Genomic DNA, 21,054 nt, shown 5'->3' with positions numbered 1-21,054 from the left:
TCTGTTGACAGAAAATCATGAGAGTCAACTTTTAACACCCGAAAAATGAATGATCTTCTTTCAACATTATTCTTTCAAGACAGGCCCCTGTTTCTGGATTAGTCAAGGGGATCCATACATTTTTTTAAGAACACCGTAAAAGTACCTTAATCTATAGAAATAAGACCAGTGCTTCTTAAAAGATAGTCACATGTGGGGAAGTTACAGTCACAGTGGATCGACAAACTTTCTCTGAAAAAAACATAAGCAAATTAAGAAACTAAGAAAAAAAATTAAACCATCTCTCTTTGACCAGATCCACCCTCCTCTGCGGATCTGTCAGGTGGGTCCAATCAAAGGAGAAAGTTGGCAGCTCCACCAATGAATGTGTCACTGGACTGCAGTGAGGGGTCTCTTCTCTCAGAAGATGCCCTGGAGGACGAGGCCTCGGATACTGGTGATGACCTCGATGTCAACATAGATGAGGACACACCTGATGAGGCTGACTCACTGGAGTTCAACAGACACGGTCAGACACACACCTGAAGATACAAACAGTGGCGGGCCGTGTATTTTGCATGTACTACGAATCAAGATCAACATGCCCGCGGTCCTGCATGAGCTGTGTCACGACGGTGGTTAACAGTTCAATCAACCCAGGGTTTCCCAATCCAGCAGCGCGCGCGTTCACATAAAAAAGGCGGTGTTTGCACAGCATGACCAATCGCAAACATCTACCAGAGCCGCATATTTTACATATATCTATAAATTGCAGGAATGTCTGTCTGTCTGTCTGTGTCTGTGTGTGTGTGTGTGTGTGTGTGTGTGTGTGTGTGTGTATTATGCGCATATCTCTCGAAACGTTTCATTTCAACCTTGACAGGTGTCTTGCTACGGGCACAAGTAAGTGCAGTGCCAAGTTTGACGTTGTTTGGATTAGAAATGCAAAACATATCATTAAATATAAAAGGTAAAAGAAGCACACATTAACTTTTGCCGCTCTAGCCGCTGGCCACTCCCCCTCTCACCCTGAGGACCAGAGACAGAGAACAGCGGAGCTTTGGCAGCTAAAATGTGACATACACCTCAGACCCACAAAAATGTGCAAAGTAGCACTACTTTGGACTGTCTTTGACTTTGAATAAACAAACGACAATTCCCGAATTTAAGGATTTTTCAGAATCCCACACATGCAAAGCACAACCAGATACCAAGTGCAGACAGAGCATGATGCCACTTATAGGCAGGCTATCTATCTAATTAAGCGAGACGTATCTGTATATATGTGTGTCCGTGTTTGGGGGAAAGGTAACCTGCACATTAGCAGACGCCACATGCAGAAGGCTTTACAACAGCGGGGGGACTCTTTTCCTGCTACTGTATTAAATTGCTGTGAGCTGGCAGAACATAACGTAGCCTGCAATGTGCAATGCGAGTTCAGAGTTGAACCGGGCAGATACATCAGTTTTCATCAGACTCACCCTGAGTCGTGTTAAGTCGCCAAAATACCCCCGCAAATCAAATCCCCTACTTCAACGTTAACCGTCAAGCCACTAAACCTGTATGGAAATGAACACCTCTGCTGAAATGTTAAATTTGTTAACGATCCGACACGAGACACCTCTCTCTCTCTCTCTCTCTCTCTCTCTCTCTCTCTCTCTCTCTCTCTCTCTCTCTCTCTCTCTCTCTCTCTGCGTACACACACACACACACACACACACACACACACACAATCCGGTTCTGGTGGTTGATTAATGCAGATATGTGCTGTTTAGCTCTTATAACGGGCCGGGTGGGTAGCGCACTGCCATGAGTCCATGACGCTAATGTCTGATTACTCCACATTTTCATTGTGATATTTTGTGATTACATTCTGAATCTACAGCGTTCTCTATCAGGTAAATATAGTAGTGCAATGTCTTCCTCTGATGTAGAAGTAGCCTACACTGTAAGTCAGTAGTAGGCTATACATTTGAGTTGCATATTAAGTGGTTTGAAGTCCTTCTGTAAGTCATTTTGGGGTACAATTTGGTTTTTATTAATTCTACAAGCAGCAATACCACAGGCCAAGTAATCACCCGTTCCAAACAGGCACATTTTCAACAGGCACTGCACTAGTAAGAAGAGCAAACTATAATTCTACATAAATATGAAGAACACAGACACGGTTTTACAGGCAAAACACAGGAAGTAAAGCTGGCAAAAAAAAACGCTTATCAATATCACTTCCCCATCAGTCAGGCACAAGATCTGACCATAATTACACTTTTGCTTTCCATAAACTGTGTTGTTTTAGCCTATTATATTATCAGTTGCAACCCTGGCAGTGGTAAGCGATCGTGAGAGCAAATAAAAAATATAAAAACATAATTCAAACCGATGTGTGGCATTGGCAACACACGGCTTAAGAAGCCGACAAATAGCCTATAGGCCTACGTAATTCCCTCCACTGAAAATAAATATCTTTCATAAAAATACCCATCAGGGAATGTTAATAGGGTTGTCGGTCTCTAAATGTTTTAACTTTTATGAGTGCACCTCTCTCTCTCCGCGCACCGAGCTGAACCTGAAGTTAACTCGTTAACGCCAAATCTTGCTTCCTAGTACAGGCCTCCTTCAGTACTTTCCTACAGCAATTGAACCACCTTTGAATAACCTCACCATGACACTAGGACTTTATCGTGTGAAATAAAGTGATTTAACACAAGGCTCAACACCTAGAGTTTCAATACACTCTTGCAGAGACATGAATACACAGTGACTGAAGCCATCACTTTTACGCAGTATGGTAGGATGCTGCATTACATACTGTATAGTCCAAATTAATGTAATTACCAAATAAACAAAAACAAACCGGTCACATTTACTCATATGATGACCACAAAGCAATCAATAACACAATCAGCGATCAACAGGCTTCCCCACAAATTCCAGCCAAGCTGCTGGGCTCAACAACACACATGACACCACACACACACAAGGGCACAGCAGCCACTGACACTGCTCAAACCCTTTAACACCAGTGTCGTGCCAAGGTACTTATCACGCCAGTGTTTTCCAAAGTTCCATATTGACATGCACCTTAGCTATAGGCATGAGTCATGCTGGTTTATGAATAACCTGTCCCTCCCTGCCCTCTAACGTGATTTCTGTTTATATTTAATTTAGTTTAATATGGATTTTCAATTAACCGCTTTGATCACCTGTCTACCATATAAGTTACATAGGGGATACACAAAATATCAGGCCGTTTTTCATCTGATCTATTTTGGAGACCCTCCCCTAGCATGCAAAGGGTCTGTCCTGTCATCATGTGTGTTATTTTCTGTGTCTACCAGGTCACAATAAACAACCTGAGATAATATGGAGATGTCTGCAATTTTCTAGCAATAGTTACAGAAAACAGGAAAACAGCAGACATCTCCATATTATCTCATGTTGTTTATTGTGACCTGGTAAACACAGACAATAACACACATGAGGACAGGACAGACCCTTTGCATGTTAGCGGAGGGGATTCACATTATATCAGGTGAAAAACAGCCTGATATTTTGTGTATCCCCTATGTAACTTTTGCTAGAAAACAGCAGACATCTCCATATTATCTCACGTTGTTTATTGTGACTTGGTAAAGTCAGAAAATAACACACGATGACGGGACAGACCCTTTGCATGTTAGCGGAGGTGATTCGCATTATATCAGGTGAAAAACAGCCTGATATTTTGTGTATCCCCTATGTAACTTTTGCTAGAAAACAGCAGACATCTCCATATTATCTCATGTTGTTTATTGTGACCTGGTAGACACAGAAAATAACACACGATGACAGGACAGACCCTTTGCATGTTAGGGGAGGGGATACACAAAATATCAGGTGAAAAACAGCCTGATATTTTGTGTATCCCCTATGTAACTTTTGCTAGAAAACAGCAGACCTCTCCAAATTATCTCAGGTTTTTTATTGTGACCTGGTAAAGGCATTGAAAATAACACACATGATGACAGGACAGACCCGTTGCATGTTAGGGGAGGGGATACACATTATATCAGGTGAAAAACAGCCTGATATAATGTGTATCCCCTCTTTAACTTTTGCTAGAATACAGCAGACATCTCCATATTATCTCATGTTGTTTATCGGGTAATTGAAAAGCCATATTAAATAAAATTAAATTAAAATAGAACTCACGTTAGAGGGCAGGGGTTAGCAAAGCCAAGGAAAAAATATTGTTCATAAACCAGCATGACTCACATAGGTAGGCCTATCAGTCGGCCTATAGCTGAGGTGCATGTCAATATGGAACTTTGGAAAACACTGTTGATTAATCCACAATAATAAACAAAGCATTAAACAATTTACACGTCGCCTTAATGTAATAAACGTATTAATGTAGATAAATGAGACGTCGAGTCTTCCGCGTCGCTATTTGTTCCATTTAAGAGGTGAATTCGGAGTGCAGCAGTTAGAGCAGCACTTTTAGCTGCAGCTGTAGTTCCAATGAGAGAACCTGTAGGGGGACCGAAGCTCTGAGTGCACGCACGCTCCCACGGCCAGGGGATACAAATCCTGGCGGGGATAAGTACCTTGGCACGACACCGGCAGCAACAATCTAAAGCAAGCGGTTAGCCTTAAAAGCTAGTAAAATCCTTTTACTATAATGCAGAAAAATACATTAAACTTACCAAAAGCTGCTCATCATTTAAAGAAAAAGTAAATCCTCCTTTCTTGCATTAACTTTGCATTTAAAACTCGAAAATAACTTACTAACATTACTGCTAAGGTTATGTGATGCTAGCTAGGTATGCTTCTCTCCCTCGTGGGAACGTACTTTGTAAAATATATATAGACTATATATGTAATTATAGAAAATATAATTCTGACAATCTCTTGGCCAGCAGAGAAGGCCTTGCTGGCCCTGATGGCCCACCTCTGTCAAACATGTATAACAGGACATGCAGACAGACACACTCACATTGTATATTATCAAAAGAAAGTACAGCAAAATATAAATTTGTTGTATGTCTTTATGGCACAAACAGGGGACTCAAAAGAGTCTAATCTGGGTGCAGGAGCAGCATCAAGTGATGCCATCGCAGGACACAGATCAGCTGAGGAGAGCAGGGAAAACAGGCTGTGGAGGAGCGTGATGATTGGAGAGCAGGAGCATCGCATTGATATGAAGTGCATTGAGCCATACAAAAGAGTAATTTCTCATGGAGGTATGCAAATACAAATGCTTAAAATCCATACATACCTGTTATTGCTGTATGTTTCATAGCTTTTGACCATTTGGTCTCTGCTGATGTCCTCCCACTTGATGTTCCCCATTCAGTTGTATCTTGCTGTTTTTTTCCCTTGTTTGAAATGGATCAATAAACTTGTAGTAAATCAATTGCAGCTCAATGTTAGAAACTACTTTGACAGAAGGGTGAATGTTTTATCTCAAAATGTCCTTGTTTGGAAACTGAAGACACATATGCCACGCCAATTTGAAATACTGTATCTGCCCTGCATTTCCCCAAGCCTCTTTTTCAGTAAGGGGGAAAGGTGGCAAATTGTTAGCAATTTCAAATCTTTTTGAGAAAATAGTTTCCTACAGGACAAAAGCACAGGTTTGTGCATATGCACTGGAAGTGAGACCCACTATCTTTTTATGTTTAAGGTTATTACGCCGAACAGAATGCCATCATCGTGTTTGCAGCATGCTTCCTACCGGACAGTGACTGTGACAATTACAATTATGTAATGGAAAACCTTTTTCTGTAAGTGAAGCCACTACATCATCAAACATCTGTGGACATGTAAACAAGCCAGAACAATGGACATTAATATGCTGCAATAGCAACATTTGCAATTGATTATGTATATTATACCATTCAATTAACAAGACATTTGCTTGTGTTGCTTTTGTTACAGTCCTCATGTTATGCTCGTCTTACACAGTGTTTTCTATTGTCTGTGTAGGTATGTAATAAGTACCTTGGAACTAATGGTGGCAGAAGATTACATGATTGTTTACCTGAATGGCGCCACACCTCGCAGGAGGATGCCCGGCTTTACCTGGATGAAAAAGTGCTACCAAATGATAGATAGAAGGTAATATGCACACAAACAAAATCACAGAAACTGTAATGTATAATAGGCACACACTCTCTCCACAGTTTTTTTTTCATAAAAATTGTTTGACCCTTGACAGACACAACAGTGTATTTGTCTCTAATAATTAGGGCCCGAGCCGAATTATTATTCCTACTTTCTTCCAGCAAATGAATCGCCTTTTTGAGGGGCTCAACATACTCAGAAACTCACCAAAATTGGCGGTTGCATCAAGTCTGGTGAAATGTATGTATTTTAAGGGTTTCGGGAATAGGCGCACAAAAATGACTCGCCAGCACCCCCTACAAAATTAAAAAAATTGAGCCCCTGCAGTACGTTTAACGTAGACTCACGAAACTTGGTACACATATGAAGCATGTCAACACGTATAAAAAAACGTCATTGGAGCCATACCCTAAACCCAACAGGAAGTCCGCCATTTTGAATTGAAAGTTCCAAATTAGTGCGATTTTGGCCATTTCCACGTCCTACTTTAATGAACTCCTCCTAGAGATTTCATCTGATCGACTTCAGATTTGGTCTGTGCCATCTTAAGACCTTAGAGATGAACAGTTATTAAAAGAAAAACTTTTCGTCATAGGGCATGGCCGTGGCGGGGCGGCCATTTTGTGCGTTTCGCCATCGAAACAGGAAGTGGGTGTAACTTGAGTGTACATTGTCCAATTGGCTCGAAACTTTTCAGGATTCATAAGAGTCCAACCCTGAGGGCATATAAAGGCCGATATTTACTCAAAGTCATAGCGCCCCCTAATGGCAATAGGAAGTAGGCCTAAAAGTCAAGGTGCTATACTTTAACGAACTCCTCCTAGAGATTTCATCAGATCGACTTCAAATAGACAATGGTCTACACCTGTTTGATGTAGGCCATTGTGTAAGGTATCATTGAACTCAGTATAGAGTTCCCTTTTCATTGGAGATGGTTTGGCCCGCCCCCTATGCTTAAGCCATGCCCCTTTCATAAATAATGACCCATTTATCGTAGACTACTGTGTGAGGTATCATTGAACTCAGCAGAGAGTTCCTTTTTCATTGATGGCGGTTTGCCCCGCCCCCTACACTTGGTACAACTTTTGTAATACACCATCTCAAATGGCGCACATTCTACCGTGCACGCTGTGTCCGACGGTTGAGCAAATACAGGGTTGCATGGATCGGCGTCCGCCTGTAACCCTGATGGGCGAAGAGGAGCAAGGGCCAGTCCAACGTTGCTTGCAGCTTAAATTATATTAGTGTTTTTTATTCTCTTTAGTGTTGTTTTTTTCTTGGACTGGGATCTTTTACATGGGGCCATTCTTTTTGATTATATATTACATACATTTATATTGAGTTTAAATAACATTATATAACATTTTTATATTATGCAGCATGTCTAAAGCAGACTGTAATGAAGAATTTCAAATCACATTTGTTTGATTAAAAAGAAAGAAAAGCAACCTTGAATGGCAAAAGTGAAAAAGAATCATCTTTGTCTTTGTAAAACCTTTTTATGAATGTGCTCTTTAGAGAAGAGAGACTTTAGAAAGATTTCTCACTCAATATCAGAGTGTATGTATGTAGAGTGTTTTTTTTCATTTAAACAAAATATTTTATATGAATACAATAATGCATGCTCAGCTAAAATTATATCAATACATAATGATTTTCACTTCCTTATTTGCTTGAATGAGTTGGTTTTCACTGTAATGCAAGACATAGCTATAACTCAGCCCATGATTGATAATTGTTTTTTAGTTCCATCACTTCTTATCAACATAGTTTCATAAGTAGACCAGTAGGGGCCATACCTATCATAAGTACTTACTAACTATCTGACTGGAATAAACATAAACCTTTTTTCTAATGTTCAACAACACGTGTCATGAATTAAGTTGTACCTTTTGACTGTAATTGTTCTGAACAGTATCCAGCAGGGCAGGTTAGCAGCCAGCCTAAGATTAACAGAACAGTTATGTCACAGATTATAAACTGTGTCAGAAATCACTCCCTCATTCACTCATTCACTACTCCCTATATAATAGACAGGCAGTAGTTTACTTTATAGTTAGCAGTAAATTGAGATTTCTGACACGATCTGATGATCTGAATGAATCATCATTTTAAGTCATCACTGATAGGTATTTGGCACATCTATAGAACGCAACACTTTGCATTGTGGGATTGTTAACAGAAATAGTGTACATACCATGGACAATAATTTGCTCACTCCATTGTGGGAAGATTTGATGGCACTTTATGGACCTTTTTCACAGCAGACATTTCTACTTGTCATAGTAGGAAAAGCACAGCTGAAATTGATAACCTTAACGATGGCTCAATTCCATCAAGTGTCCCCGTAAACTATTTCAGTGAGTCAGCATGCACAACACCAGGGCCTCTCCTAAGTGGAATGCAGCCATCATTAATGATTTTGAATACACCTGTGCTTTTCCTACTATGACATGTCAACATGTCTGCTGTGAGAAAGGTCTATTAATGTAGAAAGTTCACACTCAAATAAAATGGCAGACAGTAAATAAAATCAGTGATACGTTAAAACATACTTTATATCTGCCAGCAAGAATGGTTATGAGTTGTAGTTATTAATGAAACGTTTACTAATCTTTTTGCACCACTTCTGTCTCTCCTCCTGTCCCATAGACTGAAGAAAAACCTTAAGATGTTCATCATTGTCCATCCTTCCTGGTTTATACGGACTTTGCTGGGAATCACCAGACCCTTTATAAGGTCTCATTGTTGTACTTAACATATACTGTAGATGACACACATCACACAGGACAGGATTTACATCACAGGTTTTATTTCAGAAAGTGCACACATTGCACTCTTAACTTTACCAATAACTATATATATTCATGCCACCAGTATGTAACGAAAAGAAATTCTCACAACTCTATCAGTTTCGGGGATACAATATTTCACTATCTTCATCTATGGGAATCATTTGTGATCTATTACATGAAGCCACCACAGATCACCCTTTATGGCCCTAACTAATGGCAGGATGCATAAGAAATAAAACGACAGGCCTAAGCATGCAAAAGGATATACTTCCTGACTGAACTTATGCTATTGCTTCATCACATTGCACCATACTGAGATCAGTGATGTAGTACTATTTAGTTATTATTCTGGATTATTATTATTGCTATTTTCTGGATTTGTGACTGGACTTGGACTCACGCACTGATGACTTGGAGTCAAGGATTTATGAAATCGTACTTGAGCATTCATGAAATAGGACTCGGAAGTTGGATGAAATTTCTGACTATTTTTATGTGTAAAGGTCATAAAAATGCTGCTTCATGCAGGGGCCAGTGATAGAGTACTTGAGTCCTGGACTCGAGTCACTATTCTCTGGACTAGTGACTCGATTAGGACTCCAACTCAGTTAATGGTGAGTCGACTCTGACTTCTTTGCTGACTCGGATTCTGACTTGGACTCGAGCACTGGAGACTCGAGAATTGACTCGGACTCGACAGTGGTGACTCAACTACAATACTGACTGAGACAAACCTTTATGGTTTCTGTTTTCTACAGCTCCAAGTTCAGCAGTAAGATCAAGTATGTGAACAGTCTGCAGGAGCTTGGGGAAATCATCCCAATGGAGTTTGTCCACATTCCACCCAGCATTGTAAAGTGAGTCCGCCTGTTAACATTCACTTTTTGGTGGTCACACAAGGTGAAGACAAAAACACATTTTACCGTTGTTTGTTTGTATTTATGTGATTATCTTGAAAGCTTACAATACCACTTAATGGCAATCTGTCAGGAAACCTTGTCCGTTTTATCTATTTTTGAGCCTGCCATCATTATCTGCATAGAGTGACAATGTGAACATTGTAACATTAACTACCATGCCTCCCCTCCTCCATTCCAGTTTTGGCCGTCAACTTGACCTGTTTGTCAAAACTGTAGAAGCTTAGACAAGTCGTATAATCGTTTGTTTCCAGCGACTGTTTGTGGACTAAAAAATCTCTCACTCTGCCCCAAGGTATGACGAGGAGAGGGGTATACACAAATTTGCATGCATGAGGTAAATCACCTTACCTGCCTGTATTGATCAGTTGGTTGTGTAGAAGTCTCCCTGAAAAATCCTTCAACGCTATTGAATTTTCTCATGCTGGGACTAACCTTTGACTGCCCTTTGGCATAAAATGAGCTAGATATTGATTTTCTTACTTCTCTCAGTCTGGGATGTGGCTGTCCCTGTGAATTGGTTAATTTCACCTTTCATCTGTGACATTTTAGTAGTCACTCCCCAAGCTAGGCTGGTCTGATGGTTTCTTATGCAACTTACGTGCAATGCATAGTGCATAATGCATAGACTCCAAACTGGAAAATACTGAGTTCTCTGTTAGTATGAATGGTTGCAAAGGGTTTAGAGTTTCAGTCAGACTTTCTCATAATTGGCAGCAAAATATTACTGCAGTGTAAAACAAGGTATGGATGAGGCACAGTATTTTAATTGCAGCTGGCTAATGATAGCTTCCAGTGAGATGAGTTAGAACTATTAGCACAAAGCATTCTTGCAAAAAGCAGTGCCCAGTTAAAACAAATACTAAAACAAAGTCATCACAGTAGCAGTGTACATTGTTGTATGTTGCTTTATTGATCCCACCACTAGATTACTGACCTGACGCACCAGATGGTTTGTTACTCAGAACCATCCGAGAAGCCGTCATTGGAAACTGTATTCGAAAAGGGCAGGCACTTTCAGAAAATACTTGGCAGGTTATTTGGATGAATCATTTGTCCATCATGGACTTCAACCATTCAGATTTCTTCACTACCAACGGAGCCAGTTGGTTAATCAATTGTTTTGCCGAAGCCAGTCGGAAGAAGAGTGAGAACATCTTTTCCATCGCAAAAAACCTTCAATGCCGTTCTTTTCTTTTCTTTCAATGAAGAAATACTCTCCAGTTCTGATATAACTGATGCTATTGCAGATTATACGCTAACCTCTTTAGGAGTCGCCATTGTTGTTTTGAACGAGCAGCCGCCTCTCCGTGTCGTCACACACACCTAAACCTCAACCTGGCTGCCAGTAGCTCCTCACAGGACGCTGATTGGTGCGAGTCACAGTGGCTCAGACATAAACGCATTACTTGAAACAAACAAAACGAGATGGATTTTTGTGTGATCTCTTAATATTGCGATTCTCGTGTGATATTGTGATATTGTGATGTTGTGATATTGCGAGAATCCAGCGGGCTTGCAAGGTAACACGATTGCCCCAAAGTAAAAGAAAAACAACACATAGTGGCTTTAAGGTATGAGGTTAAAATGAGGTTAAGGTTTAGGAAAGGCTGTTTAAGGTTAAGGAAAAAAGGTCTTTATGACCCGCAGTGCTATAATGTCACACTTCTTTGCTACTGAGAGGAGATATACACAACTACTGGTGAGGACAGAATCTGTGGAAAATACTGTAGAATACCATGAAAAACATGATACATTAGATTTTATGTTTATGATTTTTAGGATTACTTTCCATTCAGCCATTTCTATTAAGATGTCAAAAAAGATCAGTGTAAAAAGAGAAACAAGTCTGTTTTCAGCTCACAGGCTACTAAAAACATTCACTAACACACTTGCTGATGCTTTAGTGGAAATGAGAGAGAGATGAGACCTTGGAAAAATCAAAGCTAATCTAATCTAAAATAATCTAAATCCAACTTTAACTTTATCCATTATCTAAGGGGCCATGGCTTGAGTGTGAAAACAATAGATTGACCAAGACCAAAAAAAGTGTTTAAGTTTTGACTGCTTTATTGTTGGGAAATCACTCCTTTAACCTTGATCACTCCCACTTTAGAGCACTGATGCTTGTTTTCCTTTCCTTCCATTTACCCTCCTATGGCAGTGTGAATACAGGCTACTAATCCCCAGTAATTGCATGTGTACTGACAATGTGGTCGCCCCCCTGACACTTGTTTACCTCCTTCACTAACCTTTGCTCTCTGCCCTCCAACCAAATGCTAAACCAGACTGGATACAGAATTGCAAGACACAACAGCTAAGTAAGTAATGGGCCATTGTTCTCTGTCAGTGAGTGAATTTAACAGAGACAAAGAACATGATTGCTATATACAGTATTTCCCCAATATTTAATGAAAAGTAATTGCCCATATATTCCAGGCAAAGTAGCGTTTTACGACAGACTAATTGTAAAATAATTTTTTGCAGCTTAGATCATTTCTATGAGGTGTCCAGAACAACATACTAAAAGTCCTAAGAAATCCTAGTTGAGGAAATATGTTAAATTCTCATCAATCCAAGATGTGTGCCAATAAGGCCAGACAACAATACACCCCAATGGGGCTATTTTTTTCCTTTACTCCTATCAAAATGAAACTTTACACAATGAAAGTACCCAAGACAAGAAAACATTTTTGTATTACAAGTTTCTTTGAAAATGAATTTTAATATGCAAATGAGCTATACACTAATCGAATATGCCCAAAATACACCCAAATAGGCTTAATTTTTTCCTTTACTCCTACCACAATAAAACTTTACATAGTAAAAGTATACATGAAAAGTAACTTTTTTTGTATTACAAGTTTCTTTTGAAATGAATTTGAATATGCACATGAGCTCCACACTTATTGAATATGTCCTAATTTGCATAGGCAGAAACACCATTCATATGTATGACAAATACATCGGCCCAATCTTCATCCAATCATCCTACTGCCAATGGGTGATGGCAATGCTGCTTTTAGACTGGCCTCCAACCTGAAAACTGCCTGGCTTGGTAGTACCTGCCGGTATAGTCTTCAGGGTCACGGAGGCACAGAAGCCTCCCCACCACGACAAGGTAGCAACAACAGGGGAGTTTTTTTTAGTTTTTTTTTAGTGTTTCTTATTTTTTTTTTAAAGTTTTTTTTTAATCCAGCCTGGATCCTCGACCCCTTCTCTGTGGCTCTTGGTTCTGGCACCCCCTATATCAGTTCCTGGTTTGTTCTTTGCTTAGTTCTTCCCCCTCTGGGTCATATTCATCTGATAAATCAGGCAACTGTGAGTTTGTGCAGCCAGTACCACAACATTCTCCGCAAATGGCAGTGCAAGTGAGTCCATGTTTTTTTCATGTGCATCTCTTTGTGCTGCAGTCTTTCTTGCAACTACAGCAGACTACATCTAATATTTCTGGTGGTGCCGCAGACTGATCGGTCATTATTGGCATAAATCTCCCATCCAAAACATGCCACCCCCAGTCTTTTGGGCCCATACGTTCACTTCCCCCTTTCCACTCCATCATTTGGTAAAAGACCCGAAGACTATGAAACTTTGCAGCTGTTGACGTTGGAGGGAGAGTTTGAGGTTCCACTGGAGATGAGTTCTGAGTTACTTTATCACAGAATCGCCTGTATCTCAGCATATCCAGTGATTCATCTTTTTTTCACTGAGATAAACCAAGAACTGTTGTTTGTTTTTGTTTCCTTGTTTACTTTTCATGTAGACTTTCATTGTGTAAAGTTTTATTATGGTAGGAGTAAAGGAAAAAATGAAGCCTATGCGGGTATATTTTGGGTAGCCTATATTCGATTAGTGTATAGCTCATTTGCATATTCAAATTCATTTTCAAAGAAACTTGTAATACAAAACTTTATACTCTTCATGGATACTTTCATTGTATAAAGTTTTATTTTGATAAGAGTAAAGGAAAAAAATAGCCCCATTGGGGTGTATTGTTGTCTGGCCTTACTGGCACACATCTTGGATTGATGAGAATTAAACATATTTCCTCAACTAGGATTTCTTAGGACTTTTAGTATGTTGTTCTAGACACCTTATAGAAATGATCTAAGCTGCAAAAAATTCTTTTACAATTAGTTCTATTTTTGTCTCCAAAATGAGTTACTTTGCCTGGACTAATATGAAAAAAAGAGGTATTGGCCCAATCAAACAGCATGCGGACACTACAGAGATAAAGAGAGTGTTTACACTCTGCTGTGTGTGTGTTAGAAGATCCTATTTACAGGGTATTAGCCACCTGCAACAGGCCTATTTAGCTTTTGCAGAGATACACAGTTTATGATCCGACTACTGTTTTTATTTCTCACATATGTTTTTCATTGGCAATCCCCCTGCTGTAAATGTTTAGTTCTAATGCCTCAATGCTTTTTTCCCCTCATCTTCTCTCCCACTCAGAGCCGACAAGAAGGGGAACTCTTTTGTTTGACAGTTACAAGATACCTGGCTGCTGCCTATCTTCTCCCTGCATTATGCTGTACTTTACCGCAGCATAATATCTGAATATAAGCCAGCCTGCAGCATGATGTGTATGGCACATAGTTGTTGCAATGGGTTAGAAAGAAAGAAGCTGTGGTAATAAAACATCAGTCCTTTGCTTGTTCTTTGAGGAAAGTACGAATCTGAGAGTGCTGCTGAACATATACAGGTCAGAGACTCGCTGTGCTGAAGGGAAGATGCTTTATCCTGTATTACTGTACCTTACACAGCACTTAATTGTGTACCCCATTCTAGCTTTTGTTTTCTTTGACAAATCTTTTAATTTGAACAATACTTTGATAATTATATAATTCACTTTGGAGGAATTACTAACCGGCTTTGTTACATTCATGTGTATTATTCTACCCTGTCAGTTGCCATCTGTATCTTTTGTAACCATGGTAATAATCAGTGTGGATTCTCAGCAGCCGTAGCGAGGTTCATGACTCTTTCACCTAATAACTAAACATATGCAAACATAAGTTGTATTACAGCCCATCTGCTCACAAATGAACATTTGTGTTGCCTGGACAATTGGGACATTACTGTACTGTGGCTCTGTCAATAGGCTGTAATGTTAAGGGACACTCAATTTAGACTGTAATTTTATGAAGTCATGGTGCACCCAAAATATGATCCACACATAAAATAATCTTTTTACTGTACACGTCTGTTCTGTTGAAATGGCATGAAACAGAAGTGCCAAGCTGATTTATGAATAGTTTACAAGCGTGTAGGTGGCTCCTGTCACAGTGTTACATTATGTCACCATCTCATTCAACACTTACAATACATACAATCTTTAAAGGCTATCATAGGCTGCTCTATTTCCACTGTATGTCTCTGTGAAAATACTACGATAATCTATGATGGCCCTGAGAGCTCAGCGCACTGCAACAAAACACAAGCAAATTAAGAAAACATGTATTTGACAACCCATGTGCAGCAAAGTGAGAAAACACAACCAAATACAGAAATGCACTGCCAATTTCAGCATAGTTTTCTCTATTTGCTTGTGTTTTCTTACTGTAAGTTGCAGTGCGTTGAGCTCTCAGAGCCACCGTAGTTATCAGTAGCTGCAGTGCTGCATGCTTTCAGTTGCTACAGTTTGATATTACTCTGATCTGATGACTCACCTAAAAGCAGAACTGTGTACCAGTGCAAATTAAGTCATGGTTTATTTTGGTTGTTTTGCTTTTTATTATATTTGCATACATTTGTGGCTTGCAAGGTATTCATTTGTTGTAAATATGTTGAATGTTTTACTTTATTAAAGATGTGTTTCTCCTCAACAGTCTTTTAAAAAAGTATGCCATACATCACAATAAACACATTGCTCATTGCATAATAATCAAAAAGTACCCAACCCATACTGACTCCTTTTTTTCTCATTAAGTCACAGTAAATTAATTAATCTTTTTTGACACCCTGTAATATCAAAGTAATACAAATGAATCCCATATAAAAGCACACTATCGACTGCTTTAGGTCCTTTTGCAGCAGCAATTTTCCCTCAGTCTATGTGGAATGGTTTGGCACTCTACATTTTCCCTGTTTTTAAAACAAAGTTACAAAGTGCTTTACATGGCTAAAACAGGAACAAAAACATTTCAGCACTGCAATGACATAAAATCAGACAATCATAACAATACAAAATAAAATGGAAATAAAATACCCAGAAGTAACAACATGAAGAGAGATATGTTAGGAGAATAAGGGGAATGTAAAGTGAAATAAAATGATGTGCTCACAATTAATAAAAAGCTTGTTTAAAGAAAAGTTTTTAGAAGTGATTTAAAGGCTGTCACTGATTCTCCAACTCTCAGATCTTCAGGCAGGGAGTTCCAGAGTTGATGAGCCCTGACTGCAAATGCTGGTCACCTTTAGTTTTGAGCTGGGACTTCGGAACACCCAGCAGAGCCCTGCCTGAGGACCTGAGGCTGCGCTCTGGAGGACAGAGTTTCTGCAGGTTTCACCAAGTCAAATTTAAGACTTTTAAGACCTTTATGAATAAAATTGAAGACCTTTATCACAACATCAACTGAGCCCTAAATTAAGTTTTTTCAAGCCAAGTAACACTAAACTTGCACTTCCCCATAGCTGTCTGTGGTACAATCTGAAAGACACTCGCACCAAAAACACGAAAGCTGATTGGCTGCAATATAAGTTGCATGTTGGTCTCATTTGTAGTCGTAATACAGCGAAATTATATTTGGACTAGCGAAAGAAAGAACTACAATACCACAGAATTAAAAAAAATAGAGAATAGGAGGTAGCGTTGTCCTAGAACATAATACTTCAGCGAATTTAAGACTTTTTTAAGACCTCAAGGAAACCCTGGAGGAGCAGCAATTGAACAATGTAACTGTGAGCTGAACCATGAAGTGCTTTAAAATTAGTTAGTAAAATCAATTCTAAAACGTACTGGTAACCAGTGAAGAGAGGCTAGGGCTGATATAATCTTACTTCTAGTAAGCAGCTGCGTTTTGTACAGGCTGAAGGCGTGAGATGTTTTTTTGGCTTTACCCTGAATACAAATACAGTGCATTAATATAATCTAACCCATAAACTAAAAGCATGAATGACCTTCTGAAGATCCGGTCGACGGAGAAAACTGTGTCAAATGCGGAGCTCAAATCAAGAATTAAAATCAAACAATCACCAGCATCAGCTGTGAGTAGATTAAGATTGTGTGTCACTTTGATGAGAGCCGTTTCGGTGCTGTGACGTGAACAGAAACCTGATAGCAATTTGTCAGAAATATCAGAATTATTCGCAAAAAAACAAGTAAACAGCAATCTCTAAAGTCTTAACAATTGTAATTTAGAAATGGCTCTAAAACAATGTAATCCAGAGGGTCAAGGCTAGGTTTCTTAAACAGTGGGTGCACTACTGCATGCTTGAGGCAAGATGGGAACATAGCCAGTGGACAGAGAGTTATTTAAAATAGTGGGACCAAAACTTTTAAAAACCTCTTTCAAAGTGCACAGTGAAAGGGCCTTGAGGCCGAGGTGCTGCAGTATAGAGACGGATCACCAGTGACATGAAAATCTGCTGTATAATTTCAATTATTTTGTTTTTTATCACTTTAGAAAACGTATATCAAATGTAAATAAGTTTTAATATATCTTGAAAATGGTTTTATTTAAATGATCTGTTGCAAAAGATAATTAAATAGCTTGTGATCAATTCTCCCATATCTCTCAGGATTCTTGGTAGCAAGTAGTGTCTTTCGTCTCAAATACTTCTCCAAGCAGTAGACAGCAATGGGATCGGTTTCTGTGTCAAACTTATTGGCAAAGAGGTGATGCTGCTTAAGCAACCACTGCAGGTCTCCAGCACCATACACACATATTGACCTGACATGGTTGCCTTGACATACTGGGTACACCGCCTCCAGTGAACCCAGTGGCCCCTCATGCGACTGCCACTTCACCAGCCGTGCAATCGCATTGATGTCGGTCATGTCGTATTTGTGGTTGGGCAACACTGAGCCAGGGACGCCAGGGATTCGTTGAATGGTTGCCCAGATAAACTCATCCGGACTGTAGGTGTCTTTGGCCCACTCGATCAGTGCCAGTACTCGCTTGTCCTCCAACACGCTGCGGATATAGCCTCGGTTGACCACAATGTAAGCATTTCCTGACATAATGGGCAGGTTAAAGGGAGGTGGCTCCTTTGTCTTTCCTTTCTCCTGAGACAGCTGAAATATTGAATTAATATGATGGTGACGGTCATTAAAGTCGACCTAAATAGAAAGTTACGATGACAAAGTTACTGTGCAAATTATCAATACAGCCATGTAAAACAACCAAAAAAGTACCTTGATTTTCCCATCAATAATCTGGTAAACATTTGACACCCTCCTCTGCTTTTCTCCAGGCAGTTTTTCTGACTCCAAGCTGTTGCCGCCCTTCAGTGAACGCAACGCACTCACAATCTCCAAGTTGGTTTTCAAAGGGAAATCCTGGCCACAAAGGTTGATGAAATATTTCCATTTTGTTTTGGCGTTATAGAGATCAGCCATACAGTTAAGATCTGCCTGGACTCGTGGCCAGGCAGCATAGACCACATTTACAGCCTTGCTGACCAAGAAGACATTTGGGAAACAGGAAGTAATGGCACTGATGGCAGAGAAGACTGAAGCCTCTGATTTTTTGTCCACATGGACACAATAGATATTTTGAGGTGCATAGATGGCTCGCAGCAGTCGCTCAAATGTCTGCACCTAGAGTATATGAAAAAAGATCAATCCATTTTTGTGTAGGTATGTTTCATATAGTAATTGTTACATGCATTTGCTTTATTTTTTATTTTATTTTTCAATTTAAAGGGGTACTTAAACAACAATTTAGTATTGCTCTTCTATGAAGCTGGGGGTACTCACAAAAGACAGAATTTTCAGAAATGGTCAAAACTGAAGCAGCAGGGACAAAAATATTGTAATAATGTTGTGTCTCTAGTATGGGACAAGTTCTTAAAAAGAAAAAAGAAACTATGTCATTAGACACCTCTGCCACAAAAATGCCCACTTTTTCAAACTATAACTTAAATGCAGGCTTTTTTATTTAAAAGAAATCATCAACATCAAGCTGAGATAACCTTGATGACATCATCAGGGTTATTATAAACTTGCTCCAGATGCACAGACGACATTATACAGCTGTTCTGTTCACAGACAGAGAAGTTCACCCTGTGACAAGTAAACTGAACTCCATGTATAAAATCAGTGGAGTGCCCCTTTAATGAATTGTTTAGACCGACTACACTGTTTAAAGTTTATTTGAATTTAAATTTAAGTAGACTTGCATTGCCAGACCCTCCTCCGCAGCGCTGCGGATGAGGGTCTGGCTAGTCTACACAGCATTCGGGGAGGGGAGAAAAACGTGCTCTGGTTTACTGGCATTTCTTTAAACCAATCATAATGTCTTGGACAATGCTAAGGGCCAGATGGAGCAACGGTGCCTCTGCAAAATAGCCTCGGGAAGGAACTTGTTTTGACAGACATCCGGCGGAATTTCCAGCAGCCCCTGAACAATCCCAGAAATGAGACTTTGTCGATATAGACACAAATCTGGGCTACATACCTTATGATGCACAACCATGGAGTAAGCCAGAGGGAATTCCTCTTCTTCCTGGCTTAAAGGGAATGTTAAGTATTTCCTACTTAACTTGAATTTCCTGTAAATACACAACATTGAACAAATATTTATTTCTGTTCAATTTAGTACATTGAAATAATAGCTTACAGTTATACAATTACTGAAACCTGGAATTTAAAAGCAACGCACCTGCAGTCTTGGGTTGCATTGATATAGTACTCATCAGGAATCTGAACACTCTTGCGGAAGTCTTTAGTGATGGTCAGTATTTTGGCCTTTTCCACTGCCTCACTATCTCCCTGCAGGATTGCTGAACAGTTGCACACTTTCTCTGGGATGTCATCAGCATCTGTATACTCCAACCAGCTGAACCTGTAGGTAGGATTCCAGCCTATTTTTGGGAGACTGAGCAGGGAAAGCATCCCTAGAAATCCCAGTGCAACAGTGAGCTTCAGCAGGAGCCGGCCATGTTTTAGTAGTTTCATTATTTGTGAGGAGGACATCAACTTTGACACTTTTACAGTGTTAGTTCTGTTTGTAGTCTATCTGCACTTAGTCTTTATATTTCTTTCATAGAATAACTGATTTCTTTTTTAATGTCTATAAAACAGTATGGGTGTAAAATATAAAGGTGACCATAGACCAAAGTTCATATGTACTTGTGGACAATGCTGAACTGCTCCTTGTTTAATGACCAGGCAATCTAATCAGCACAAAAATGAAAAAAAGATAAACAAAAGGCAAACTATTAGCTTTCAGCCTACTAAATATTACCTATTGAAATAAAAAAAGTTCTAAAACTGTACTTTTATGTTTAGTCAAGTAGATTTTTAAATATGTAGATTTTTGAAAGAATGAAGAAGTAACATTTGACATATTTTACAACAAAACAAACAAACAAAAGTAGACACTACAAGGTGCAAAGTAGGCACCCTCTATACCACATTACATAAATACTACTAGGAGATATATAATGCAGATTTTCCGGTTGATACTTTAATGCTTCAATGTTCAATTAACATTTTTTCCATACTGTCTGTCTAAATACATGTATTGTCTGTCTGAAATGCTTCGTCTATGGGGATGGGTGGACATACTCAGATAGGGGTGGTATATTCTAATGAGCCTGCGTGTGACATGAAAAGGGGAGCCAAATCTGAATTTCTTTATGAATTTTCTTGGTAGGCACTCCAGATACCCAAATGTAAGTGCAGTCTTCTTTCATAGGTTAGTATAGACCAGTCTTTCCTAAAGTTAGGGTCAGGCTCTATATAGTTGTTAGGTTAGTGTTACTGTTATAGTCATATTTTAAAAATAATTTAAAATCATGATTTTCTTTCTTTTTTCCATTTATTTTCTCTAAGATATAAGCTTACATGGGCTACCTTAACAAACAAAGTTGTTTTCAATTACTTTGTGTGGAGTGAATCAAAGACAAGCAATATTTAAATTCTTGTATGAGAACATGTCCATTTTAAAATGTGAAGGTAGGTATACATTTGCAAAATTGCTTGCTCTGATTAAGGATCTAAAAAGACTTCTATTCACCACACTTCTATGACTATTTCACAACCATAACCCTTTTTCCCTAAATATAAAAGTTTAAATTACAGTGCTGTC

The 21,054-nt window shown here is 39.2% G+C and overlaps 2 protein-coding genes across 2 annotated transcripts; one reads left to right on the top strand and one right to left on the bottom strand.

Annotated features, from left to right (window-relative positions):
- The first annotated feature begins 315 nt into the window (after positions 1-315).
- On the top strand, positions 316-9,740 carry LOC144518280 (protein prune homolog 2-like). Its single transcript, XM_078250825.1, has 6 exons — positions 316-508; positions 5,022-5,201; positions 5,645-5,744; positions 5,947-6,078; positions 8,737-8,823; positions 9,638-9,740. Exons 1-6 carry the CDS (start codon positions 361-363, stop codon positions 9,738-9,740), a joined length of 750 nt encoding a protein of 249 aa, XP_078106951.1. The 5' UTR covers positions 316-360.
- Positions 9,741-15,400: 5,660 nt separating this feature from the next.
- On the bottom strand, positions 15,401-19,997 carry LOC144518279 (beta-1,3-galactosyl-O-glycosyl-glycoprotein beta-1,6-N-acetylglucosaminyltransferase-like). Its single transcript, XM_078250824.1, has 4 exons — positions 19,624-19,997; positions 19,420-19,513; positions 18,156-18,560; positions 15,401-18,035 (listed from the first exon to the last, which is right to left on the bottom strand). Exons 1-4 carry the CDS (start codon positions 19,935-19,937, stop codon positions 17,478-17,480), a joined length of 1,371 nt encoding a protein of 456 aa, XP_078106950.1. The 5' UTR covers positions 19,938-19,997; the 3' UTR covers positions 15,401-17,477.
- Positions 19,998-21,054: the final 1,057 nt, after the last annotated feature.

This window comes from Sander vitreus, chromosome 5 (genome assembly GCF_031162955.1).
Source record: "Sander vitreus isolate 19-12246 chromosome 5, sanVit1, whole genome shotgun sequence".
Classification (NCBI taxonomy): Eukaryota; Metazoa; Chordata; class Actinopteri; order Perciformes; family Percidae; genus Sander; species Sander vitreus.
This window is presented reverse-complemented; position numbering and strand designations above follow the sequence as displayed.

Coding starts and splice junctions, on each gene's coding strand:
- LOC144518280 (XM_078250825.1), top strand. CDS start 361: ATGAATGTGTCACTGGACTGCAGTGAGGGGTCTCTTCTCTCAGAAGAT. Junction 5,202..5,644: donor AAGAGTAATTTCTCATGGAG/GTATGCAAATAC, acceptor TTTATGTTTAAG/GTTATTACGCCGAACAGAAT. Junction 5,745..5,946: donor GTAATGGAAAACCTTTTTCT/GTAAGTGAAGCC, acceptor TTGTCTGTGTAG/GTATGTAATAAGTACCTTGG.
- LOC144518279 (XM_078250824.1), bottom strand. CDS start 19,937: ATGTCCTCCTCACAAATAATGAAACTACTAAAACATGGCCGGCTCCTG. Junction 19,514..19,623: donor AATGCAACCCAAGACTGCAG/GTGCGTTGCTTT, acceptor GTGTATTTACAG/GAAATTCAAGTTAAGTAGGA. Junction 18,036..18,155: donor TTATTGATGGGAAAATCAAG/GTACTTTTTTGG, acceptor TCAATATTTCAG/CTGTCTCAGGAGAAAGGAAA.